General features: G+C 45.4%; 2 protein-coding genes and 1 long non-coding RNA gene across 5 annotated transcripts in view; 2 read left to right on the top strand and 1 right to left on the bottom strand.

The window, feature by feature from the left end:
- The window catches only part of Art3 (ADP-ribosyltransferase 3 (inactive)), an 86,314-nt gene extending 82,948 nt beyond the window's left edge, over positions 1 to 3,366 (bottom strand). Inside the window, exon 1 of one of the 3 annotated variants that reach the window (XM_076546669.1) lies at positions 2,542 to 3,366. The gene's annotated coding sequence lies outside the window, so the exon portion shown is untranslated. The remainder of the gene's footprint in view (positions 1 to 2,541) is intronic. The other 2 variants (XM_076546662.1, XM_076546673.1) reach the window with 2 other exon arrangements.
- Positions 3,367 to 6,042: 2,676 nt separating this feature from the next.
- Positions 6,043 to 14,999, top strand: Cxcl9 (C-X-C motif chemokine ligand 9). Its single transcript, XM_006987222.4, has 4 exons — positions 6,043 to 6,199; positions 7,361 to 7,487; positions 10,632 to 10,716; positions 11,882 to 14,999. The coding sequence occupies exons 1-4, from the start codon at positions 6,139 to 6,141 to the stop codon at positions 11,984 to 11,986; spliced, it is 378 nt and encodes a 125-aa protein (XP_006987284.1). The 5' UTR covers positions 6,043 to 6,138; the 3' UTR covers positions 11,987 to 14,999.
- An 8,610-nt stretch (positions 15,000 to 23,609) lies between these two features.
- LOC143267532 (uncharacterized) lies at positions 23,610 to 26,100 on the top strand. The gene is made up of 3 exons (XR_013042672.1): positions 23,610 to 23,748; positions 24,700 to 25,833; positions 25,997 to 26,100. It is a non-coding gene; the product is annotated as an uncharacterized LOC143267532 (long non-coding RNA).
- The last annotated feature ends 712 nt before the right edge of the window (positions 26,101 to 26,812 follow it).

The raw sequence follows: 26,812 nt of genomic DNA, 5'->3' as shown, positions 1-26,812 counted from the left end.
GCGTGTGCGTGTGTGTGTGTGTGTGTGTGTGTGTACATGCGTGTGCTCGCTTCATAAACCTCTGGGACGTGCTCTCTTGACTAGGATCCTTCATTTCATCTTTAGAGACTCTAACCGGTTCTTCACCCTTCAGCGCCGGCTACATTTTTAGACTCAGTCCTCCCAATCCCGCCCCACTGTCTTCTACCCCGGCACAGCACCTGAAGCTTCTGAACGCCCCCTCATGCCCCACACTTAGGAACCCCAGGTTTTCCCTCCGGCTCTAATTCCAACAGCGGTTTGAAGCTTTTCACAACAGCTGGAGATTTCTCTGCCCAGTCAATGTGTACTGTCCTTTGATGGGATCCATTTCTCTCCCAGAGTCATTGTTTGTTTAGTGTGGATTTGCCCCAAGTAAATTACAAGCTCTCTGAGGGCAAAGGTATTTGTGTCCTTAGAATCTAGAATCATAATGAAAGTTTGATGAATGAACTGGAGTGAAGGAAAAAAAGGCTCAATGAAGCGTTCGTGAACGTGGAATTTTCCAGCATGGAAACACACACCTGTAACCCCAGAACTCAGAAGGTGAGTCTCAGGAGGTCAAGGTCATCCTCAGTTATGTGAAAAAAAAAATTAAGTCAGGCTGGCTACATGAGACCCTGTCTCAAAATTTAAAAAACTATTAAAATGGATTTTTTCCCTTAGTGTTTTTGTTTGTTTTGTTTCTTTAGATTGACATAGTTTTGTGTGTGTTGGTGTCTTGTGGGCAGGTGTGTCTGTGTACCACATGCGTGTCATGCTGCGGAGGCCAGAAGGGTGGCAGATCCTCCGGAACTGGGGTTACAGCCAATTATTAGCTGTCGTATGGGTGCTGGGAACCAAACCTCCATCTTCAACAAGAGCAACTACTGTTCCTAAACTCCTGCGCCCCAGCCCCTGGAGAGTTACTTTTCACACTTGTGAGTGAATCACTTAAAATAAGTCGGAATATTTAAGACAGAAAAACCCATCCTCCCTTTTCAGGATGCTTTCCTTCGGTCTTGGAAGCAGCTTTCTTGTGACCATTACTACTGTGTGTCATCAGACTGCAGACAGACTGCTACGCCAAAAGTCCCAGGACAAAACAACTGTGCTGCCTGTCGCCACCCTGGGATCACATCTGGACGGACGGTATCTCTCAAAACCACCTAACAGTCACAAATCAAACAGCCCCAAGGGCTTTTTATTAGACATAAACCACGAAGCCAAGACAATAAGATTAACGAAGGAAGAATTTATTCCTTTTTGTTTGGGACCTGAAATACATACACAAAAGTATGATTTGCTAGCGGAAAAAGTTTTTCAATTGTTTTTTCTTTTTTTAAGGAGTGACTCCCTGACTGAGGGAAACGAATTCAGGATGCTAACTCACAGCTTGAGACTTTCGAGAAACACCCCGTTTTAAAGTTAGGCTCTCTGAACAGTAGCAGCAACTGGTGAAAAGTGGGGAAGTCCACACAGTGAGAAATTAAAACGGGCATGTGAGTTTCAATCTGAGAGAAACTTCCCCTCCGACAAGCAAAAGGAAGCCTCTCTGGTCTTTACTAAGACAGTTGACATGCGCACCGTTAACCTCTTTAAACCGGTCTACACGGCTCCATAATGAAACAGGTGGCAGGCAGGCCAGGCCAGACACCATAGAGGGCCAGCAAGCCTGCTGTGCCTGGCTCCTGGGGATTACATCACCGAGTTCCTCAGGGACACTGACATGGAAAAAAAGAAGTGGGTTTTGTTGTCGTTGTTGTCCAAGGAGGGAATTAAGAGCTGTCTGTTGATTGCAACAGTCCTGATAATCCTTGGCTTTCTTCCCAGGCCTATGAGAAACTCCAGCAACATCCTGTCTTACTTAGCAAGTTTCTATTTCTCCTAAAAAGCCCGTAAGTCTCTGTGGGGTTCTCTCGCCTCCGTCCCTCCGGTCTGCACCGCACTTCCTCTGGAAGGAAGCTGGCGTGCAAGTATCAAACATGGAGGCTGGGAAGCAAATGTCTTAGGAGCCTGAACCCAAATGGTCTATCTTCACACCTAAGGGCCCAAGGCTGATCTGAGAAGCTTTACCCTGGAAGGATCTTCCTGGTGCTCAGGAAGCCTCCTTTTAGCTGTTAGTGAGGAAGGAGCCCCTGCAAGGCAGCAGCAGCGAGCCTGAGCTCTGGCGCTCCCCGCCTCTGGGGATGCGAGCATGTGGGATACGAGCATCTGGGGATGCCAGCATCTGGGACCCAGGGGCTCTGGCCGACCTCAACACCAGCTCCTGCCCAATGAGCCTTCCTCAAGGTCACCTCAGCCACCCTCACCTCCACCCCCCAGGGATATTCCCCAGCCCTGTGGCCTCCATGCATGAGCTGGGCTTCTGCAGCCATCGCTCCCTCCCACCCTCACCAAGGCTCCCGAGAAAGCCACACGCTCCCAGGCGTCCTCCTCCGAGGTGAGCCTCCACTCCGCTTCCTGGGGACAGATGGCCTCCTCAGGTCCAGGAGGCTGAGGGACCGTGGGGACGAAGGGGGAGAGCCCCAGGGCACACACTACCTTTCCTCCCTAAAGTGCTTCTTTCCTTCAGCAGATGAGTGCAGGCAGCCCCAGCAGCTACACCAGCGGCGGCGTAGAGTGAGCGTTGGGCACTCCGGGTGGAGGAAAGTTCTGGAAGCAAACTGGCTGGGCATGCGCACTGTGCACAGCCCCACTGGAAGAGGTCACAGAATCTGTGGCTCGAGATTTCAATCCTTGGCTGATGCCAGATCTTGCCCAAATGGGCTCTGGTCCCTGTGTGTCACTTGTGAGCATTTATACTGAGTACAGTTACTAGGCTTCGAGAACACTCTTCCAGGAGAGGTGCTGGGTTATCATGTTCAACCGTGGATCTTTACAAACCCCCCTCCTAATAGAAGGAGAGAGTAGAGTGCCCCGGATAAGCTGACATTGCTTCCTACATCAGTTCGATGAGGACGGGCCAGGAGGCGCCATGAGGACTCCATGGTGGAGCTAAGTGATGACGTCTTCCCAAAGTCAGGATGCTGAAGAAGGTAAAATTACTGTGCTGCAGGGTAAAGCATGCGGAGTGGTCACATTGCAGACACGAGTGGGGAGGCAGGACATGAGAGAGAAAGAGGGATGCAATCAGTCTGGAAAATAAAACCATACAGCTCATGCGGAGCCTGCTTTCCTCCTTAGGCTAAGAAGGCTCCATCAGCTCTGGTAGAAAGGACAGCCGCGGGCTGCCGTGCAGCTTGTGTTTGGGAGTGGGTTCTTTCCACACACACTTGGACCGTTTCATACATGCATGTATCAATGGTAGGCATTTGCACCGCCTGTTGCCCTCTCTCATCCCTCACCTTGCTTGCTTGAAACCATTCTTCTTCCCAGAAATGCCCCTCCCACTTTCAAACCTTGTTTTCTTTTTTGACTCATAAACATTAAGGGTGGGGCCTCAGGAGCCCCGCCCCATAGGCATGATGAAATGACTACCGATGTTCTGCATGTCCCGAGCAGGTAAACACAGTTGCAGTGACTTCATGAGTGCAATGGGATGTCCAGTCCAGAAAACTCGCAGTCCTCCCCTCCCCGGCTTCTGGTTCTTACACTCTTTCAGGCTCCTCCTCTGGGATAGTCCCTGAACCTGGGGGCAGAGGCGACACAGATGTCCTGTTTAGGATCAGAACACTCTACAGTCATTAATTCTCCACCCTTTGACCAGTTACAAGCCTCTGTTAGACGGCTACCCACTGGCAGGATATTCTTGTTATTAATCTTTAACAACCACTTGGGAAACTGGCGGTTGCTTTCTTGTGAGAGATCCAAGGCTGGCAGAAGTCATCTATACTCAGCAATCACCAAGCAGTAAAACTGGTACCTGAATCCAGGTCCACCCTAATTACCAGGAGTAAACATAACCAATAAATAAATTTGTCCAAAGTCACCACAAGTTTTGTTTTTCAAAATGATTTCTGTCGTATTTTATTTAGTTATTACTAACCCACATAGAAACTAGTAAAAATTGTGCATCATGTGACATAAAGTGTGAATATAAATTATCTCCTTATCCTAAAACATGCATTCTTTGGGGAAAGGTGGAAGAACGATTGCTCCAAGGACAACCCATCAGTCTGGGAGGGCTAAAAAAATCCTTAGACATTAGTGGGGCACAGGATGCAGATCTACAATCCCAATACTCAGAAGGCTGAGGCAGGAGAATGGCAAGTTCAAAGCCAGCCTGGGGTACATAGTAAGACCTTGACATTAGCTCAACAACAAAAAACCTGTATTACAATGGTCAGCGCTCAACCAAAATTTAAAATCCCTTTCTATATATATATATATATATATATATATATATATATATATATATTTCCATTTCTCTCTTTAAGGAGAAATTTACTTTTGATTTTTGGTTCATTTATTTTCAAATTTTAGTTAATTTATATATGCTTTTCCATAGGGAAAGGGAGTACATAATTAAAAATTGGTAAACATTGTTTAGATGACTTTTATTTTGATTCAAGGATTACGTTGTTTTTAATCTTACCAAGATTGATGTATACCTTGGGTTGTGGCCTGTAAAACTAAAAACCCTCCAGAACTGCCTACAATTCTGTCAAACCAGCTGATCTAGGGAGAAGATGGATAGAGAGAAGGGAGTGAGTGACGTGTGAGAGAGAGGAGGAAAAGTAATTTATGTGCTATTGTTCATTTTGTCCAATGGTATTCTTCTAGGATAAGTTTAAAAGGAAGCTACGTGAACCAGTTCACTGAAACCCTGGTCCAGCCCTCTCTAGAGGAGGTAGAGAAAGAATTGAAAGTCCAGATGCAGTCTACGAGGAGACAAAGTCCAGATGTGTAGTACTCACCTACTACAGTCCAGTAGCATCTCTTAGCTATCATCTTTCCCTATTAACGAGTGCACCCAAGGATCGTGTGAAGTAGAGTCAAAAAATCTCTAATACTTTTGCCAGTCCTATCCTAATTAACTATTGTGTGAAGTAGAGAAAAAAAAAATCCAATCCCTCCTGCCAGTCTTCTCCAGCATTTGGTCAGAGCATTGCTGTTTCTTCATTATATTCGAATGGCATCCTTGTCTGGACGTGACCTGTCAGAGGACTATATATAGCACCCACCAGCTTTTTTTTTTTTTAATGTGCTTTTGTTTTTATTTGTTCCTTTTTCTCAAATCCTGTTTTGAAAGGGTAATTTTTGGCTTTGTTCCTTTGTCCTGTTTTTTTTTTTCTTTCCTCTCATCCTGTCCCAGAAAATAATGTTCTCTGAGAACGCTTCATATCATTTTTCTCATTGTCATACTGACTCTCGTTTTAGTTTCAATAGCTCTAAGAATTTTGAACAGCCAGAACGTTTTAATAGATACTTTATTTTTAAAATTATTTGCTGTTGGCTGCTGTTGAATATATGTAGCCTCTTTAAACTCCTTAGAAAACACCCATTAACAGGTGTTTTCATTTAATCATCACACTGTCAGTGTTACAGACATTTGTGAAATGGTTGGAGAAGGGAGCAAGGGATGGAACAGCTGCGGCTTATGCAACTAATCTAACAATGAAAAGAATAGTAAACGGTAGCAACGATGAGGCGAAGTGGATTTACCACAAGCAGAAAATAATCTAGTCCCTCAACAAATTAAGATGCTTTAAGTTGTCTGGAAAGTGTGAGAAAAGATTAATGTAGTCATATAATGTACAGATATATGTACACGACAATACAAATACAAAAGGATCACTTCCCTGAGCTTTAATATTTCTCATGTGGGAGGCACACCTCCAACCTTCATTGTATGGCACTAATATATTCATCGTATAATCCATTCTGCATCCAGGTGGTGACTCTGGCTGAGTTCAAAGTGAGTACTAGAGGTTTCGCATCCCTTTCTATAAACTACCCATTTATACGAAATGGAAGTAAAACATGCAGAAATTCCCTGGGATCTGAGGGTAGGGTTTTCCCCAGGACAATTGTGCTTGTGGTTAATTTAGTTCTTCTAGGTCAGCTGAGGAGACCAGCCAATCAGAGCCGGGAAGGGAAAGGGATTTCCTAAATAAATATGATTCTCAAGAACATGTTCTCTAAAGACGCTCTCCGACTTGAATCCAACACAGTGACTCAAAACAGACCTGCTTTGCCATGAAGTCAACTGTTCTTTTCCTTTTGAGCATCATCTTCCTGGATCAGTGTGGAGTTCAAGGTGAGGAGTTTTGCATTGTATTAAGTTAGTAAATTCTGAGACATGCAACACTATAAGAAGCCTTCCGGGTTCAGCAGATAAAGTTGAATGTTTTGCATGCAGTAAAAAGTAATATTGCTCACTCATCAAAGCATTTGGATGCTGTGACCAATTATCCAAAGGTCATAATTTGTACCTGCCAAGTCAAATATGCCTTCTTGGTGTAGGTATTGGTAGTTTCCAATGAGGGTTCAAAATATATTCGAACATTTAATGTTTCCAGATGTAAAGGAATTTCTGGGTGCTTTATTTCCATTTCACGTAAGTCTATCATTTGTCATGTGAGATATGAAATCTGTAGCACTGGCAACTGGTAGTGAGAGAGGAGATCATTTTCTGAATTGTCTCCTGCATCATCTGCATTTGATACTGCACATTGATAAGCATGTCTGTGGTTAACCAACCGAGAATTCAGAAATCAGAGACGTTGCTTCTGGCTTTTTAAAAATTCATGACTTTGTTTACCTTGGACAAATAACCTTCCTAGAATGTAGTTTCCACATCTTTAAAGAAGTTTTGTGGTTAAGTTATGATAGTAAAACCTAGGTAGATAGATGCTGAGTCTGTGTAAGTATTAAGGGACAAAGACAATATGTTTAAAACGATTTTTCAGAGCAGTGGGAATGAGAAAGGGTAAGGATTGAAGTGGTAATTAGTTATTGTAAGTAGAGCTTTCTGTCCATACCTACATCAGTTCCATGCCCCTGAAATTAGGTAATAAATGGGTTGAGGAACCAGTCCTTATAGTACAGTCAGGTGTGTGTGTGTGTGTGTGTGTGTGTGTGTGTGTGTGTGTGTGCGCCTAACTTCAATAGGGGTTTAGTTAAGTATTGTGGAAGTTTTCTGTTCTTCTGAAGTTGTGGAGTAAGGTAGTTAAGAAATCTGAGTGGATTCAGAGTGACCTCAACTGAAATTCTTCCCCTGCTCCCTTTGGCTTAAATGACTTTGTCCTTGGCCCTGGCTTCCTCATTTCCAGGATGGAAATTACGCCTACCTTGAAGCTCTGCAGTGATGATTGACACACACTCGCTCACAGCAATGACGACTAGGTCAAATGCATCATTCTAACCGACCATGCGAAGTGAGTCCTTGACCTAAACAGGTGTCTTCCCTTTCCTACAGGAACCCTCATAATAAGAAATCAGCGTTGCTCCTGCATCAACACTCGGCGAGGCATGATCCACCACAGATCCTTAGTAGACCTCAAACAATTTGCCCCAAGCCCTAACTGCAACAAGACTGAAATCATGTAAGTGAAAGCTTCCAACGTGCACATTCCACCTTGAACTGGTGGCGGTCTCACCCTCAGACTAACTGCTCACACAGGCTGTTGTTTCCTCTATAAATCTGTCTGCTCTGCCTTTTTTTCTTCTCCCCAAATAAGAAATTTCTGATGAAGACTGAAAATGAAAGATGACATACCATTTAAATAATAAAGTGTTTCCAAGACAAACTTACCTTTTTAAGGCTATTTAGGATTCTAATTCAGAAAACATGTATTTGAATAATGTCAAAAAGTGGCTCCTATGAATCTGATCAAACTACATTGAATGGAATTCTTAATGAAATAATAAAGACACAATTTTTAAAAGATAAAAGGAAATACAATTGGGATTTAAAAAGGTGTGTGTGTGTGTGTGTGTGTGTGTGTGTGTGTGTGTGTGTGTGTGTTGTGTGCGTGCGTGCGTGCGTGCCAGAGAGAAACCTGGTGCTAGGGAAATTCCCTGGAGTCCATAAGGAAGACCCCAGCTAAGACTCCTAGCAATAGTGGAGAGGGTACTCAGATTGGTGACTACCCTAATTGTCATCATAGAACCTTCATCCAGTAACTGATGGAAGCAGATGCAGAGATGCACAGCTAAGCACTGGGCTGAGCTCCTGGAGTCCAGTCGAAGAGAGGGAGGAGGGATCATACAAGCAAGGGGGGGGGGGTGTCAGGATCATGATGGGGAAAACCACAGAGACAGCTGACTCAAGCTAGTGGGAGCTCAGGGACTCTGGACTGACAGCTGGGGAAACCTGCATGGGACCGAACTAGGCTCTCTGAATGTGGGTGACAGTTGTGTGGCTTGATCTGTTTGTGGGCCCCCTGGCAGTGGGACCAGGATTTATTCCTGGTACATGAACTGGCTTTTTGGAGCCCATTTCCTAGGGTGGGACACCTTGTTCAGCCTTGCCGCAGCGGGGAGGGGCTTGGCATCTGGGAGGGGCTTGGTCCTGCCTCAACTTGGGATGGCAGACTTTGTTGACCCCCCAAGGGAGGCCTTACCCTCTCTGAGGAGTGGATGGGGAGTGGGGTGGGAGGAGGTGGGGAGGGAGCGGGAGAAGGGGAGGGAAGGGGGAACTGTGATTAGTATGTAAAATGAAAAAAATTTAAATTAAAAAAAAAGTGGGCTCCTAGATGCCTAAATGTTTAAAGCAGATTGCTGAAAGGAAGAAAACAATCATAATCTGCTCTCCTAACCCCTCAGCATGCCATCTTTTAAAGCACCTTCACTTCTTTCTCATGTGTGTTCCTATTTATATGTAACACATACATATATACATGCATACAAAAGTAAAGTCAAAAGAACTTACACATTATATCCAGTCATTTCCTCTTATCTGTTAATTCAAGTTCCTAAGCTTCAGTTTCCTGAAGTCAGCCATGGTCCACAGTATTGAATGGAATATGCTGGAAACAAATGGTTCATAAGTTTTTAGTAACTTCATTATGGTACATGGTTGTCATTGTTTTATTTTGATATTGTTTATTGTTAATATCTTTAATTTATACATTAGAGTTTATCTTAAGTTACATAGGCACCATCTGAGAGTGTAGGAACCTGGACATCTTCCTGTGGATAAGGAGAAATTCCCATTTGTAGTTTGCTTTAACACAGTAATAATGGACAGATTCTCACATCAATTACATTTCTCTAAAAATGCCATAGTTGTTAGGTTTTGGGGGGAGGGCTAGGGATTGAACCCAGGACTCTTCATGGGCTACACATATACTCCCCACTGGACAGGACACCTGAGTCCTAAGAATAACTTTTAAATTTTTTGAGGGGTCACTGGAGAGGTGGCCGAGAGGTTAATTGCACTTGTTGCTTTTTTTGTTTGTTTGTTGTTTTTGTTTTTTGAGAGTCCTGGCTGTCCTGGAACTCACTGTATAGACCAGGCTGGCCTCGAACTCAGAGATCTGCCTGCCTCTGCCTCCCACCTAGGATTAAAGGTGTGCGCCACCACCGCCACCAGGCTGCACTTGTTGCTCTTGCAGAGGACCAGTTTATATCACCCATGCTGGGCAAGTCACAGCCATCTGTGACTCCACACTCAGGAGATCCTATACCTTCTTCTGGACCCAGTGGGCACCTGTATACAAGTACACAGAGACACACATAAATTAAAAGTAAAATAAGCTGGGCGTTGGTGGCACACGCCTTTAATCCCAGCACTGTGGGGGGGGGGAGGCAGAGGCAGGCGGATCTCTGTGAGTTCGAGGCCAGCCTGGTCTATAGAGTGAGTTCCAGGAAAGGCTCAAAGCTACACAGAGAAACCCTGTCTCAAAAAACCAAAAAGCAAAATAAATTCTAATTCATTATTCTGCATTTTCAAGTGCACATGCCACAGTATGCATGTCGAGGTCAGGACAACTAAGTGAAGTCCATTTTTCCTCTGTCCTTATTTGGAGTTCTGGGAGTTGAACTCAGCTCTCCAAGCCTATGAGACAAGTGTGCTTACCAGCTGAGCCAACTCACTGGCCCTAATAAAGACTTTTAGTGGCTAAATTGTTTTCCATCATATTGATATGCCATGATTTATATAGCCAATGGCCATTGCTAGAAATGTAGGTTATGCCAAAAATTTTACTATTGGCACACTGTTACTATTGCAGTATAGTCTTTAAGTCTTTCCTAGTAATACTTATCTAGAGGTTAGAATATTTTGTTTGTTTTGTTTTGAGACAGAGTCTTCTTACATAGCCAGGAATGGCCTCAACCTACTGATCCTCTCTCTATGTCAGCCACCTGAGTGCTGAGGCATAAGCCACCATTCCCAGCTTCTTGGAAGTTAGAATTATGAAGTGAAAGGCTATATATATATATATATATATATATATATATATATATATATATAACCTTTGACACCCAAATCAAGGGATTCTCTATGGAGTAGCTATTCTTAGTCTCAAGTTGTCCAGAGAAATGAATATTAAAACATGAGATTTCTCCTGAAAGGTCTGCTACAATTTCTGAAATCCACCTGTTAATCTTAGGAAAACATTTTACTGTATTTTAAGTGGTTCCGTTGGAAAAGTCAGTAAAATGCATGTTTTTCCCCACTGCTTCTGCTAAGAACTTTTAAATTATACTGAGGAGGAGAAAGCTCACTGGTGGTTCTTTGGCAGCGCTACACTGAAGAACGGAATTCAAACCTGTCTGAACCCAGATTCAGCAAACGTGAAGAAGCTGATGAAAGAATGGGAGAAACAGGTGGGTGACTGGAGGGACCCAATTTCCTTTTAGAGACTCTGGGGGTCACAGGATATGGGCATATCCATTAAGGATACGTTTTCCATCTCTTTGAATTGTATCGCATAGTAAGACACTATGGATTCAAAAGGAACAAGCTATCACCCCTTCCCTGGATAGCATATTATCACTAACCATGTCTAAAAATCAACAGGCTTAGTGGGAGACGTATAGAATAGTGTATACACAAGAATCTTGAGAATTATGAAGGAAAGAGTAATTGGCTTGGCCAGGAGGCAAAATAGAAAGTATAAAGGTAGACTTCTTTGTATCAAGTGACCTTTGATTTGGATCCTGAAGGAGAAGGTGTTTACCAGGAAGTTAATTAAGTACAATCTGGACCTTGGTGGCTTCATGAGGAAGCGGCTGTGTTCAGTGAGTCTGAAGTAATGCAGCTGGAATTTAAGTGTCGAGAACAAAGGGATGGAGATGGGAAGGAAGCCAGGACAAAGTGGAAAGAACCCTGTGTGGTGTGCTAAGGAGCCAGGTTTGAAAAGGGCCGTGGAGTATGCAGTGGGGAGCTGCATTGAGCCCCCGAGTCTGACTCCTGGGTCTGCCACAGACCAGCTGGGGAGCTTTAGGCAACCCTCTCCCCCAGCCTTGTCCACTTTCAGTGCGTCTCAGCCTTCCTAATGCTGCTGCCACCTTTTAATACAGTTCCTCGTGTTGTGCTGACCCCAAACCGTAGAATTGTTTCGTTGCTACTTCATAACTGTGATTTTGAATTACAACAGTTATGAATCGCAATGTAAATATCTGATAAGCAGAATATCCGATACGCAACCCCCAGAGGGGTCTCGACCCACAGGTTGAGAACCACTGGCTTACATGAAGGGCGGAAGGTACCAGTACCAGCCCCAGAGGGCTGTGTTTGGCACAGGTGGGGGATGAAGGAGCATGAGGTGAAGACAGCAAGATTCCGGGGAAGCAGACAAACGGGAGCAAAGAGAGAGTCGTAGTCGCTTCTCTGACGTGTGGAGAACCGATAAGGAGACCAGTGCCTCGGAGAGAGCAGCTACTTCAGCTGGTCCTGAGGACAAGGAATGACGGTGGCCGGGAGGAGTTCGATCATCGGGAGGGAAAATCACAAGATTTGGAAGCATTGCCCTTTTCTCACTTCTTGCAGGTCAGCCAAAAGAAGAAGCAAAAGAGGGGGAAGAAAACCCAGAAGAACAAGAAACCCAGAAAGACTAAAAAACCCCAAGGCCCTCGTTCAAAGAAGACTCCATAGGAGACCACTTTGCCAACAAGCGCTCTGCATTGAAATGGTTTTTGGATCATACTGAAATGCTTTCGGTGGGGAGCGGGCGTTAATTCATAAGCTCATTAACTTGGCTAGAAAATATAAAGCATGATTTTGAAAGTATAACTAACGCTAGAAAGTTAATCGTAAAATCCAAATTGTAGGGATTGCTAGGGGCAAAAACTGTCTTTGTTCTAATCAGCCAAAAAATTTCATCGAGCTCTTGAGTGAGCACCGTCACGATAATATCAATTCTGGGCAAGTGTCCACGCATACTTATCCCATGTGCAACAGCTCTCTGGGCTTCTAGCCACACATTCCAGCATCCAGAGGGTTCTGAGACCCCTGTCACCAAGCCTAGGCCTGTCTGCATGCTGGTGAGCAAGACCTCACCAAGCTGGCCCTCAGCAGTGGCACTTGGGTCAGCCTATGGGCCCGAACACTGCAGCATGTCTCAGAGATCCATGCTAATGGTTTTTGGCTTCCACGGTCAAGGTCGCTAGACTTGGCTTTCGGAACCTCCCACGTAGCTTTTGAGACCATGTGATCTCATCATTGACTTGAACCCATCTTCAAGGCTCATTTCAAGTTTTGCTTCTTAAATAAAACCCTCGTAGAGGGCCCCGGGCAGAGCTTCTTAGTAGAACATTTTCCTTGCTTGGACAAGGCCCTAGAGTTGATCACTAACAGTGCGAAAACTTAAGCAGTTAAAAAAAGATTTTTCTGGCTCCTCAAATTCTCTTAAGTCTCCTTTTTTACTGGTTGCTCAGTGCCTCAAGAGGACACACTTCATTGTTATCTAATTGCTGTGCGTGTGTTTTCTCTTTCCAATGAGATTTTTCTTTTTTGGAAGGCAGGGGCCATGGGTTATTCCCCTAAATCTTCCACATTGCCTAAAACTTGGTTTTGAATAATTTCCCAATTGTGTGTGTTGGAGGTAGAAAGGCTGGTAGACACCAGGCATTGGCCAATCCCTGGCTACTCCATATTGCACAACTCTAACCCTTGGTCTCCTTGCTTGCTTATGGGTTTTTTTTTTTTGAGACAGTTTTTCATCTGGCTATCTTAGCACTCACTATGTAGACAAGGCTGGCCTTGAACTCACATATATCTGCCTTCTTTTGCCTCCTAAATGCTGGGATTAAAGGTGTGTAACTACTATACCTCCTCTTCTTTCTTTCTCTCTGTCTGTCTCTCTCTCTTTCTCTTTCTCTTCCTCTGTCATCTCTCTGTCTCTGTCTCTGTCTCTCTCTCCTCTCTCTCTCTCTCTCTCTCTCTCTCTCTCTCTCTCTCTCTTTACCTAGCTTTCTTATTATCTTCAGGCATCTTCAGTACACAAGCCAGGGTGAAAGGATACTAACATCTTTAACAAATAGGAGTCACATGTTTAAGACATTGGTGGATATTCCCAGACTGTTCACAGAATATACAGCACATAAGCATACAGCAAAGAGAGGTGTAGCTACCCACTGCAGAGAGGCTTTACTGATCGGCAAGCGCCAGAACTTTCCCCACTCAAAGGTTCCTCTAGCATCACTCCCGATTGGCTCCAGCTTCCTCTGAGTCAACAGGGACAGCTGTCAACTCCTTTAATAAGCTCATCTTGGGCGAATATGAATTTCATTATCATTTCAGAGTTCCCAGAGTACTAGCATATCAATTGCCATATCAGAAAAGGAACAGTGAGATACCATATTAGAAAAGGCTGGAGAGGTGGTCTGCATTTACAGAGGACGGGAGTTCCATTCCCAGCAACCCCATTGGGAGGCTCTCAGCCACCTAGAACTCCTCTCCAGGGGCTGCAGTTCTCTCTTCCGGCCTTTGCAAGCAGTGCACAGATGTGCACAAGCCCACGCTCAGACATGACACACACATAATCTGAAATCAAAACAAAATCTTTTTTTTTTTAAACCAGAAATATCTTTTAAAGAAATCAAGAGCAACAGGAAATAGTAAATTCTGTTGGTGGAGGTGTGGAGGGGGCCAAGTTAGCCTCTGTGAGGAATGGAAACTGCCTTAGAGAGGAGGTCCAGTGAGCTAAGGAGAAAAGAATGTCCCTGGCTAGAAACTCAGCCTCCACGCACGGATTTCCCCAAATCCCATCCTTCTTCATGCTGCAGGGGGTTTTGAGTGCTGTTGGTGGGACTCCCAGCCAGACACCACGATATAGTCATGAAGTTGTCCAGCTCCCTCCAGGTAACTCACTCTTGTGGTGATAGATTATGCATCCCAATAAAATGTGCCTGAAAATCAGAGAGACAATGAAATAAGCCACTGCCCCATCTCACCCCCATAACTCCATGAATCCTCTCACCGAATGTCTCCGAGTCCTCTGCTGAAAGAGTCTCCAGTCGAAAAGCTTCGCGTTCCTGTCTCCTCACACCATATATACCGTTTCCGGCCCAGCCATATCACTTCCTTCTCAGTGCTGGATTTAAAGGCGTGTGTGTGTGTGTGTGTGTGTGTGTGTGTGTGTGTGTGTGTGTGTGTGTGTGTGCCTCCCAAGTACTGTGTGCCACCGCTGCCTGGCTCTGTGTCTCTCCTAGACTGAGTCAATCTCATGTAGTCCAGGATGGCTTTGAACTCACGGAGATCTAGATGGATCTCTGCCTCCCAAGTGCCAGTATTAAAGGTGTGTGCCACCACTGCCTGACATCTATGTTTATTCTAGTGGCTTGTTCTGTTCTCTGATCTTCAGGCAAATTTTATTGGGGTACATAATATATCACTACATACTCTGAAAGAAAAATCTAAAAATGTCTTCTAACTAGTCAGTCTGTAGCCCTTGCATGTGACAGGCGGGCCGTGTACATAACTACTAGCCAAAGACTGTATATTTTCACTAAGTAACTGTGATGGATATACAGCATATGCCTACAGTATGGCTTCGCGTATATACTCTGAGTAATCTTTAACCTGAATCAGTACTGGCATAGATGCTTTGGAGCTATTTTGTGAAGGGGCAGTGATATCAATAAAAGTCCACTAATACCAAAATAAACTTGGTTTTCTTTTTCATTGTCTTTATCTGTCCTTTAGCTGCTGTGTGCATCAGAATAATTCTCATATGTCCTTTATCCATTGGTCTTTTGGCTTTTATCTTGTGCTATTGGTGTCGATTGAGACAAAGACACAAAAGCACTTCCAGGAGTTTCTTAGGCACAGAAAAAAAGAACTTCTACAGGAAATAACACGACACTGCCTGTTAAGGTTCCTGTTGCTGGGATGAAACACCAGGGCCAAAAGCAACTTGGGGAGGACAGAACTTATTTTACCTATACTTCAATATCACACTGTATCATTGAATGTAGTCAGGGCAGGAATTTAAATGGGGTAGGAGCCTAGAGGCAGGAGCGGATGCAAAAGAGGCTGTGGGGCACTGCTTACCGCCTTTCTCTCCATGGCTTGCTAAGTCTGCTTCCTTATAGCACTCAAGACCACCACACCTGAGGTGGCATCACCCACAATGGCCTGGGCTCTCCCACATGGATCACTAATTAAGAAAATACCCTAGGGGCCTGCCTATAGCCCAATCTTATAAAGTCATTTTCTCAGTTGAGGTTCCCTCCTCTCAGATGACCCTAGCTTGTGTCAAGTTGACATATAACCAACTAACACACTACCTGACAATAACATAGAGTGATAAGAGTTATATATATGTGTGGTGATGATGGTGGTGTGTGCCTTTAATCCCAGCACCCGAGAGGCAGAGGCAGGCAGATCTCTGTAAATTCGAAGCCAGCCTGGTCTACAGAGCAAGTTTCAGGACAGCCAGTGCTACACAGAGAAACCCTGTCTCAAAAGAAAAAAGTTATGTAGGGACTGGAGAGATGGCTGGGAGTTAGGAACACTGGATGCTCTTCCAGAAGACCCAGGTTCAATCCCCAGAATCCTCATTGACAGTATTTGACAGTTTACAACTGTAACTTTGTTTTTCTGGCAGCTTAGCAGCCACACCTGAATCCACTGATATTTTAACTACCGTCTGTGCCCTAAGGCACCGCAGTCAGCAAGGCAGCCCTCAGACCACAGCCTGACAGGATTTCTGGTCCCTCCAGCACCAGCTTGGCTGAGGCCACCAAATGCAGATTTTTAACTAAGTCTCTATCGTCCCAAGACTCGGGAGTCAGACACTGGGATGAAAACCTGCTACATCAGAGAAGCCGAGAAGCAACCAGCTGCCTGCCCTTCCTTTTGGGCTGGAGACCTAGCAAGAGAAGCATCTCTCCACTGTCCGAAACCAAAAAAGTCCGTGCATCTCTAAGTCTCTCCCTACTCCTTCCTGGGCGACTGTCTGTCTTCCAGGACCCTCCTTACTCTCTATGGCTAATTCCTGTCAACGAGCCGCTGGCTCTGACCCTCGACCCAAGGTTAATTTAATTAACACAGTCTCAGGGTTTCACGGGGCGATCAAATATCCCCAAACGTAACTCAGTTCCAGGGGATTTGATTTCTTCTTCTGGCCTCCTCTGGTGCCAGGACTGCACAGACATCCACGCAAGCAAAAGGTCCATACACTTAAAATGAAATGAGATACAAAGAATTATGTAGCATTGATAATCCTCTAGTTATCAAGAGTAACACTATTCCAGTGAGCGATACGCCCAGCAAACCTCTTTTCTCTCTCCTAAAATCACGTATGTTCAAGTAACATAAAGCCTCAAGTAGGGATGTGGAGATCCAAACACCAGGTCAATTATTTAAGTCTCAGGAGCTAGGGTTTAGAAAATTATCCTCCCAAGGCCTCTCTGACCTTGCTCCTTCATGCACTGAGCCTCTCTTCACAGCCGTGGGGCACACTGAGTCCATTTCCTTTTTGGGGCCCCCGGCAGGATCCCTGTTATTCTGGACCGTGCTGTGTGGATGCGATGTGGTTGTACTGGAGGCTGTATTTCCTGTGATCTCTTTCCCTGTGTATTTTTCAGGCTTAATTACCAGCCTGTGGTCACCTCTTTGGAGGAGATAAAGCCTTGAAGAGGTGGGGCCGCTGGGAGGAAATTAAGTAAGGACGTTCACTTGAAGAGGATGTTGGAACCCTAACCCTAACCCTTCACCATGCCCCACTTCTCCTTTTCTTCCTGAATAGCACGTTGTGGACAGTCCTCCTCTGCCATGAAGCCTTCCGTGATACACCATGCCACATGACACTTGGCCTAGAGCCCTGCGGTGTGGGATCTCTAGGAAGGCTGAAGGTAGACGGAAAACACCAGCCTGTACAATTGGGGTATTGAGAAGCCAGACCGGTGTGGTGTTTAGGCAGGTGTCAGCCACGAGAGGTGTACATGAACCCCCCCAGGGCCTTCACCTATGAGGCAGCCGGATGCTGTGGAAAGAGCAAAGATGTTTAGATTTGAAGATAGGCGAGGGAGGAACAACTGAATGCATTGTTGGGCTGCATGGCATTGGTTCAGGTGTATATTCGTTTCCTCATCCAGGATTGTCGTTAGAGACAGAGCGCGGATAGATCTTGGTGCCTAGTGAGTACTAGGCCCTCCTTGCCCACTCATCACTGTGGGACCTGCTACCTCTCACCAGGGCCTATCACATGCCTCGTGCACAGAGAGCTGTGTGTCGATGAAAAACTATGTTGGAGAAATGAGACGCCCTGAGTAGGTCTCTCTAGAGACGTTTTCATGACCCAGACTATCGTGGGCACTTTCCTGGGTTACCACAGTGGTTTCCTATATTCCAGTGTTTCTCTTGCTTCCCGACCACCCACAACAGCCAGAATGATTTTTTTTAAATAATAATTCAAAATACAATACTTTTCTTAAAAATCTTGGGATTTAAAATTGGGTCAAAGATGTCACATCCAATGTGCTGGCCTCTGCCTGCCTCTCTGATCATGTTCCTTCACGTATGGGCCTCGGCTTTTTGTCTCTGGGGCACACTGAGTTCATTTCCTGTTCAAGGCCCTTGGTAGATTCTGCTCTGGGCTGGGCTGGACTGTGCCATCAACTTGGTGGGACTGGGGTCTGCATTTCCTGGTGTCCCGTCTGCACCCCTCAGAGTTAGCTTACAAGGAACTGGGTGTCTTTTCAGAGCGGTTCAAGAGTGACAGCGGTCTTCAGAGGACCACGAGACAAAGTGGCGTGCAGTGCCTCTCAGCTTGTCCTGGCCTCTTCCTGAACAGCTGGCTCCTCTTCTCCATTGCTGACCTTGTGCTCACTGGTGCTCCCAGGTCCCTCGTGAGCAGCAGATGGCTCTTCAGAGGCCGTACTGATGATACAGAAGCAGCAGCTTCCCATAAACCTTAGCAACCCTTGTTTGGCAGCTGGGGCTCATCTTGAGTTTTCTCACGCGCTGAAAGGTCCAGCTGGATCAGTCAATCATTCTTTCTTCAGTCCCCCGATTTTCCCACTGGGGCTTTCACTTCCCAGCATCCTCCCCTAATTCCCATAACAAACCCTTTGTTCCCACAGTGTCTCACACTCTGTTCCCTGACTGATACAGTCTGCGTAAAAGCGCTCTTTTCGTCATTTCGGTTTCAGTTTATCTGTTAGGGTCTTTTCGAGAGCTGTGATAAAACACTATGGCCAAAGGCCATGTATAGAAGGGAGGGTTTATTTGGGGTTATGGATCCCAAAGGATGAGTCCATCATGGCAGCAGGCAGCGGATAGGATGGTAGAAACTGCTGAGCGCTCACATCTTGAACCAAACCCAGGAAGCTGAGGGTGAACTATGACAGAGAGATAGAGTGGAATGTGTCTTTGAAACCTCAAAGCCTGCTGATGGCCCCCCAGCCCCCCACCTGCCCCGTGACATACTTCTTCCAGCACACAAACAGCACCATCTGGGAGCCAAATATTTAAACATCTGAGCCTATGGGGGCACTGTCACTCAAGCCACTGTAGTTTGAATGTGACTTCGGAGTCTCCTCCCTTCCTCATTTTCAGTGAAATAGTGAAATAGTCACCCCTTTCCCAGACTCTTACTATTAACACTGGTTTCTAAGCTGGGGTGTGTGTACATAAGAAGTGAATGAAATGAAACACTTAGATTTTACATTACTATTTCAAAAAACAAGAACTGGTTCACACGCTTCACTTACACACACACACACACACACACACACACACACACACACACACACACACACCCCACAGGAAGATAAGGCTCAATCCAGTTGCCAAGGCATGCACATAACACTTCCTTATGAGCCAACCTGGAGTTGACCTGAGGGCCTAGCAACAGACCCTGTCAGAGGTCCTGATCAAGCCCAACCAATAAGGGGTGACCATGCAACATCACCGGATCAGGACACAGCCTGGGTGCTGGGAGGAGGGTATGTAAGGCCTTCCCCATACTAAATAAACGAGTCTGCTGTTTGCCTTTCACCTGACTCCTGGTGTCTGTGCTGTTGACTCCGTGCCTTCTCATCCCCTCCCCCAAGGGAGCCATTAGGACCCAGCAACACACATACACACATATACACACACCACACACACACACACACACACACACATACATATACACACACACATACATACACACACATACATAACACATACATACACACACATACACACACCACACACACACATACATACATACACATACATAACACATACATACACACACCACACACACACATACATACACACATACACACACACATACACACACACACACCCCACATGCACAGCTTGAACTGGAGATTGATTATAAACCCATGATTGATGATATCAGCTTCGATCAGGGCATTTGTCAAGTGATCATGTCACGTGCTGATTCTCTGAAGGAAAAGGGAGACTTTCACAACTAGGAGTGACTGGCACAAGCTCTCTCTCAGTCCTTCCCCTTCTACATGGTGGTCACTTAGCAGTTGACCCCATGAGTGGTGACAAAGCTGGAGATTATGTAAGACAGTGTCATCTTTTCCTCCACAAAACTGGGACATGGCTTTAAAGAATTCCTATGAAGACAACCATAGCAAATGATGTAATTATATTTTAAAATAAAAAGTAAAAAAAATATGAAAAATAAAAGAAATTCATAGTGACATAACATTAATAAAGCAACCTAGGCTAGCAAAAGAGTTAAGATATGCATATTTCACCTTGTAGATGACATCCTCTTCTTGCCTTTGAGGGTACCTGCACGCCAGTGCACATACCCACACACATACACAGTCACATACGTATAATTAAAAGGAAACCATTAATAAAAATTATGTGATTATTTCTTGTTCTCCACCCACATACACAAGTTTATATTGCTTGGCTACAGAAACTCTGCCTTCTTCACCTCTGTATGCCTAGTGTATAGAGCAGGTCCTGGTATTTAGGAATCCTTTAATAAGAAGCTTTTAGTCGATTGGTTCTATGCTTTGCCTTAAGTCTTCTCAAAGGCCTTTTCCAAATCCATTTCCCCTGCTCCAGTCGCGGTCACCCACAGATGGACTCATTTCTACTTTCAGCCTGGCCCGTCCTTGCCCATGCTTGCTCTGCTCCCACCTCTCTACCTGGCTTCTGCCTGTGGATGACTCAAGGCCCACTTTTCCAAAACTGCATCCTGGGATGCCCCTGGCCACACTGAAGTCTCTGACTGACAAGTGCCTTCAAGTCGGAAGAACAATTCTCTCATTCATCTTTTAAATTGTTTTCCTATGCCAAGAAGCACTGTATTCCTAAACAATTAATAAAAGACTTGGTTATTTATTTTTTTATTTAAATTGGCAAGCTCTTAGTCAAGTAATTGGGAGAGATCTATGTGTGAGAAAATGGAAAGTTGTTCTGTACCCACTGATGACATCAAACCCAGAACCTCAGGCATGCTAGGCCTACATGCTTTTCCCTAGACTGCAATCCAAGCCCCAGCTCAGGGCTTTTGGCAACTGAACAGTCTAGTCTTCATCTGTCAATAACATTATAAATTGTGATAAATTGATAAAAGATTTGATGGAGGAAGAAAAAACTGATTGGAGGGAAGTGTCTTGGTGTTCTATTGCTCTGAAGACCACGGCAACCCTTCACGAAGGAAAGCATTTAACTGAGGCTTGCTTACAGTTTCTGAGATTTAAGTCCATTACCATCCTGGTGGGGAGCATGGCGGCACACAGGCAGACACAGAGCGGAGAAGCAGCTGAGAGGTCTGCATCCAAATCCGCAGGAAGAGAGAGACACTGGGCCTGGCTTGGGCTTTGTTTGTGGGGGAAGGAAGATTCAAGACAGGGTTTCTCTGTGGAACCCTGGCTGTCCTGGAATGCATTCTGTAGACCAGGCTAGCCTTGCACTCACAGAGATCGGATTGCCTCTGCCTCCTGAGCGCTGGGACTAGCTCACCCTCTGTGACACACTTCTTCTAACAAAACCACAGCACGCCGGGCGGTGGTGGGCACGCCTTTAATCCCAGCACTTGGAGGCAGAGACAGGAGGAGCTCTGTGAGTTCGAGGCCAGCCTGGACGACAGAGCGAGTTCCAGGACAGGCTCCAAAGCTACCGAGAAACCCTGTCTCGAAAAACCAAACCAAACCAAACCAAACAAAACAAAGTCACACCTACTCCAACAAGGTCACACCTTTTTTGTTGTTGTTGTTTGTTTGTTTGAGACAGGGTTTCTCTGTGTAGTTTAGTGCCTGTTCTGAGTCTCACTCGGTAGACCAGGCTGGCCTCGAACTCACAGAGATCCACCTGGCTCAGTCACCCAAGTGCTGGGATTAAAGGCCCGCCTAGCTAAGGCCACACCTCTTAATCCTTCTTAAGTAGTGCCACTCCTTGATGACTAAGCATTCAATGTATGAGGCTATGGGGGCTATTCTTATTCAAACCACCAAAGAGAGGAAAAGAAACAAAGAAAGAAAGAAAGAAGGAAAGAAAGAGAGAGAGAGAGAGAGAGAGAGAGAGAGAGAGAGAGAGAGAAAGAAAGAAAGAAAGAAAGAAAGAAAGAAAGAAAGAAAGAAAGAAAGAAAGAAAGAAAGAAGAGGGAAGGTGCAAGTTATACATAAATATTTGCTCTCCTTAAGTCTTCCATAAACCAGGTATGGTGGCCCACACCTGTAATCCCAGCATGTGCAAGGCAGAGTTGGAAAGTTTTCACATTCAAAGTCAGTGTGGGATACACAACCAGATACCCCCTCAGGCAAAAAACAAAATTTTACTGCATCAAGAATGAAATCTTATCCCTTGAATATATTATAGTGTTTCAAGGCTATTTTAATAAATAATTTATTTTGATTTTTCAAAATAGGAAAATAATTGCTGGCATCACCATGTCCAGGGCACTAGACTTTGGTCCTCTGTGTACAGATGGGACCAAGACAACCTGGCAAGTCACTCTCCCCTGCCTTGAAGTTTTAAAGTAGACAGCTTGAACTTTGTCAGGAAACAAACTAAAAATCAAAATCCATAAAATGAGAGGAGAATTGACATAATAACCCATATACTAGAAAGGGAAAAAAAAGCTCTGGATTTGGTGTGTGTGTGTGTGTGTGTGTGTGTGTGTGTGTTATATGTGTATTTGTACATGCTCCTGTGTATCTATATTGCTGTGTGTGTGTGTACATGCTCCTGTGTATCTATAGTGCTGTGTGTGTGTGTGTGTTTGTACATGCTCCTGTGTATCTATATTGCTCTGTCTGTGTGTGTGTGTGTGTGTGTGTGTGTGTGTACATGCTCCTGTGTCTCTATATTGCTGTGTGTGAGTTATGTGTGTGTTTGTACATGCTCCTGTGTCTCTATATTGCTGTGTGCATGAATACAAGTGGCAGCTAGACCACAGCCTCAGGAGTAGTTTCTTGGGCACTGTTCACCTTGTGTTTGAGACAGAGCAGAATCTCATTAGCCTGAACCTTGCCAAGTAGACCAGACTACCCAGCCAGTGAGCAGCAAAGATCTATCTGTCTACCTCCTGTCCCACCTCCCATACCACCCGCTCCCCATGCCCCCATCCGCACCACAATGCTAGCTTTTTTTTTTTTTCTTTTTTAATGTGGATTGTAGGGGTGGAACTCGGGTCCTTATGCTCAAAAGACAATCTAGTTTAGGGACTGAACTATCTACTCAGCCAAAGTATATATATATGAATTATAAAACAAATGAAGTAAAGAAAACAAAATATATTTTTACTCTGAGCTTTCAAGTGTAACGACAGAGAAAACAAAACTATTCAGTGGTTTTTTTTGTTTGATTTTGTTTTTTTTTTTGTTGTTGTTGTTTTAGAAATATTTTATTTTTTAAGGACCTGGCAGTGAGTTTTAAGAAAAATAAATCAAAGAATGCTGCTCAGACAAGTCCGCATTAAGCTAGGAATATAGGTTTATCCTCAGACAATCCCGATTGTTCTCTTTTCCCAGGAAAGAAAAAACAGATGGGCTTGTGGGCAACATTCACATTAAATATACACAACAGTGGGGACAGGGCCGACCAATGAAACCGAAGCTGTGGGCCAGCGAGGCGGCGCAGCAGGTGAAGGCGCTTGCTGTGGCTGCCGCTGCCACCGAGCCAGGAAACCTCCGTTTGCCCCTAAAGTTAGCTGTAGAAAAGACTGAACTTTTTTCAGTCCTTTGGTCCAGCCTGGCGGGTTTTCTTGTTAGGACCGAGCAGGGGCTCCCCCCAGTGGCTGCTTTAACAGTTTCTGAAAACAACGTTGTAAGCAGACCTGGCGTTTCTGAACGTTCTCACCTGTTGGTTTCTTTTCTTTTTATGTGTATGGTGTTTTGCCGGCCTCTGTGCCTGTACACCACATGCGTGCAGAGTACCTGCAAAGGGAAGAAGAGAGTGTCAGAAATCCTGGGATTGGAGTTACAATTGTGAGCAGACATGTGGGGGCTGGGATTGAACCTAGGGCCTCTGCAAGAGCAGCCAGTACTCTTAACTTTTGAGCCCTTTTAATGTTGGTTTCAAATGAGAGTAATGAAAATTCCTGTTGACCACTTTTGAGATAATTAAATTTTTGTCTGTTTTTTTTTTTTTTTTTTCTCCTTCGGAGCTGAGAACCAAACCCAGGGCTCTACCACTGAGCTAAATACCCAAACCCTGTTTTTTGTTTTTTGTTTTTAAGATTTATTTATTTTATACATATGAACGTTTTGCCTGCAGGAACACATGAGCACCACATGCATGCCTGGTGCCCAAGGAGGTCAGAAGAGGGCATCAGATCCCCTGGGACTGGAGTTTCAGTGGTTGTGAGCCACCATGCTGTTGTTGGGAACCGAACCTCTCTCTCCCCTGCAAGAGTAGCATGCAGTCTTAACCACAAAGCCATCTCTCCAGCCCCTATTTTTGAGATACATTTTGTGTGCATCCAAAATACTTAAAACTACTGATTTGGCCGAGGAGCTATTGGCACTTGCCAGCTACTGGATGAAGAAGAGTCCGCTTTCTTTAAGACTGTAGTGCCTATGAAGCTGACCATCCAGTGGAAGAAGGCCCAAAAGCTGTAAAGAGCACAAATTAGACTTGATGAGTGGAGAGAGGGGGAGGGGGAGGGAGGGAGGGAGGGGGAGGGGAGAAGTATATCTGGGAGGAGTTGAGGGACGGGTGAATATGATCAAAACACACTGTAGCAAATTCTCAAAAATGAATTAAAATATTTTTCTAATCTTGCGAAGAATTGCAAGAAACTTAGCCGTCCACCTGTCCATTCCACGAATGCTGACTGGGCCGGTCCCTATGCTGCATGTCCCTGCCCTGCTCTAAGTATTGGGGGTACAGCAATAAACAAACCCCAAAGTCTCAATGAATCATCTAATCTATTGCAGATCCACATGAAGCAAGCAAGTGAATCGTGACTGTGTCTGCAGGAGCTGGTGGAGGCCCTGGAGACATGAAACAGAGGAGGAGAGTCCTGGGTGGGGAGGATGGAAGGCCATGGAAGGTCATGGAATGGGCTGTCATCGAGCAGAGATTTGACATGGGGAAAACAAGACTTACTGGCTTCTAGAAGGGGAACTAGCATGTGCGAATCATGTGTGATCAGGGCCTGAAAGGCTTTGTCCATTTGGTCCTCCATACAAAACTACCCCCAGTTTAGAGACATAGACACGACATCCATTTCTCACAGTTTGGGAGGAGAGCGTCAGGATGGAGGCGCCAGCAGACCTGGTGTCCAGGGCGGGCCCTCCTCCTGATTTACAGGCAGCTGTCTTCTTGTGTTCTCACACTGAAACGGGCGGGGAACACGAGGACAAACGGCAGAGGAAGTGTGGCCCTGACCCTATCACCACTGAGGGTGTGCTCTGTGTTTATTCTGTCTCCGTTCTTGTACTCAAGCAACAGCTTTGTTATAAAACATGGAAGGAGGCCACAAGGCAAACTGTTTACACACCAGCAAACCTCTACGGCTAAACCCAGCGAAAGCTGGCGGGGTCTGGGATGGCTGTACAATGACGATGATAACCACCGGAAAAATCTCAGCCCAGAAACATCTCAGCCAGGAAGATGCCCTCGAGTCAACATCTGTCAGATGATCCATCAGAACAAAATCACGTTTGTACACAATTCACCCGGAAAGCACCGGTTCTGAAGGTCACATGGTGGAGCTGAGACCTTCACTGGCTGAGAAAACACCTCTGACAGGCTCGTGTTAACATCATCTTGGCTGCCTGGCAGAAACCTCAAGACCACTTTTGCTTAAACCCCGTCTCTCTGGTGAAGCCACGGGTATCTCTTAGACAGCCGAAAAAGCTCAGCATCTCCATCTTCCTGTTGTATCTGTCCCCTTTGCTGTCTTAACCCTTGGCCCGGATCCCCGACTCTGCCGTAACCACTTTCAAATATTTGTCCAAGACTATGACACAGAATTAACTAGGCCTACCAGCTGTTAGATGAATGTGTTTCCCCTGCCCGATCCTGTGGGGAGCAGAGGAAGCCCTGAGTGAATAAAGTCCTTCCTGGTGAGTGTGTGCAGTTGACATGAGCACAGCCATGTCAAGGACCCCAACTCCCCAGTCTCAGGGAAATGGCAAAGCCTTCCCTGCTGGTCTGAGTGCAAACGTTGATAGTGTGTACAGAAAAGGTCCACCATCTCTCTCTCTCTCTCTCACCCCGTATTTACAGCCCAAGACTGCTCCCCTAGAGAGACCACTCCTACAGAGAACAGCTAAACCTGCATCCTCTTTCTGCTGCATGAACTGCACCCCCTCCCTGCTCAGCTGATTGTGGCTGTGGCAGCTTCTCCATCAGAGAGCCCCACCCACCCAATCCCAGCTCTCTGGTGTGTCTGAAGGTTTGTCTTTTCTTTCTTCCTCTGCTGCCCCAGTCAGGTCAGCCCTGGAGGTGTGCTGGATGGCACATTACCTGTGTATTTCCAGGCAGCCAGAGCACCCACAGTTCCTCAGACTCATGGCAAGGCCCAGGACATTGGTTAACAATGTAATTCTCTGGGCTGGAGAGATCACTCAGTGGTTAAGAGCACTTGCTGCTCTTTGAGAGGAGTGGTGTTCAGTTCCCGGCACCCACATGTTGGCTCAAAAGCATCTGTAACTCTGGTCTAAGGGATCTGACACCGTCTTCTGGCCTCTGTGGGCACCAGGCACACACATACGTGCGCAGACCTACATGCAGACAAATCACCAACATACATAAACAAATAAATATAATGGGTAGCTTCATTCCTGGGCTAAATTACCACCCACTAGGTTGCAACATCAAGATTAGAATACTTGCCCATGGACGGAAAAATCCTTTGAAACTGTGCCCTGGAACAATGGACAGCTACCAAACTTTAGCAACACCCCCATCCCCTATGCCTGCCACACACACACACACACACACACACACACACACACACATGCACGCACGCGTGCGCGCGCGCCACACATACATGCACACACAGAGTCAATGAAAACCCTTTACAAGCTAGCAGTCCTATCA

The sequence above is a fragment of the Peromyscus maniculatus genome, chromosome 10, assembly GCF_049852395.1.
Source record: "Peromyscus maniculatus bairdii isolate BWxNUB_F1_BW_parent chromosome 10, HU_Pman_BW_mat_3.1, whole genome shotgun sequence".
In the NCBI taxonomy this organism is placed as follows: Eukaryota; Metazoa; Chordata; class Mammalia; order Rodentia; family Cricetidae; genus Peromyscus; species Peromyscus maniculatus.
The sequence above is the reverse complement of the archived record's forward strand: the minus strand, read 5'-3'. Positions and strand labels throughout refer to the sequence as shown.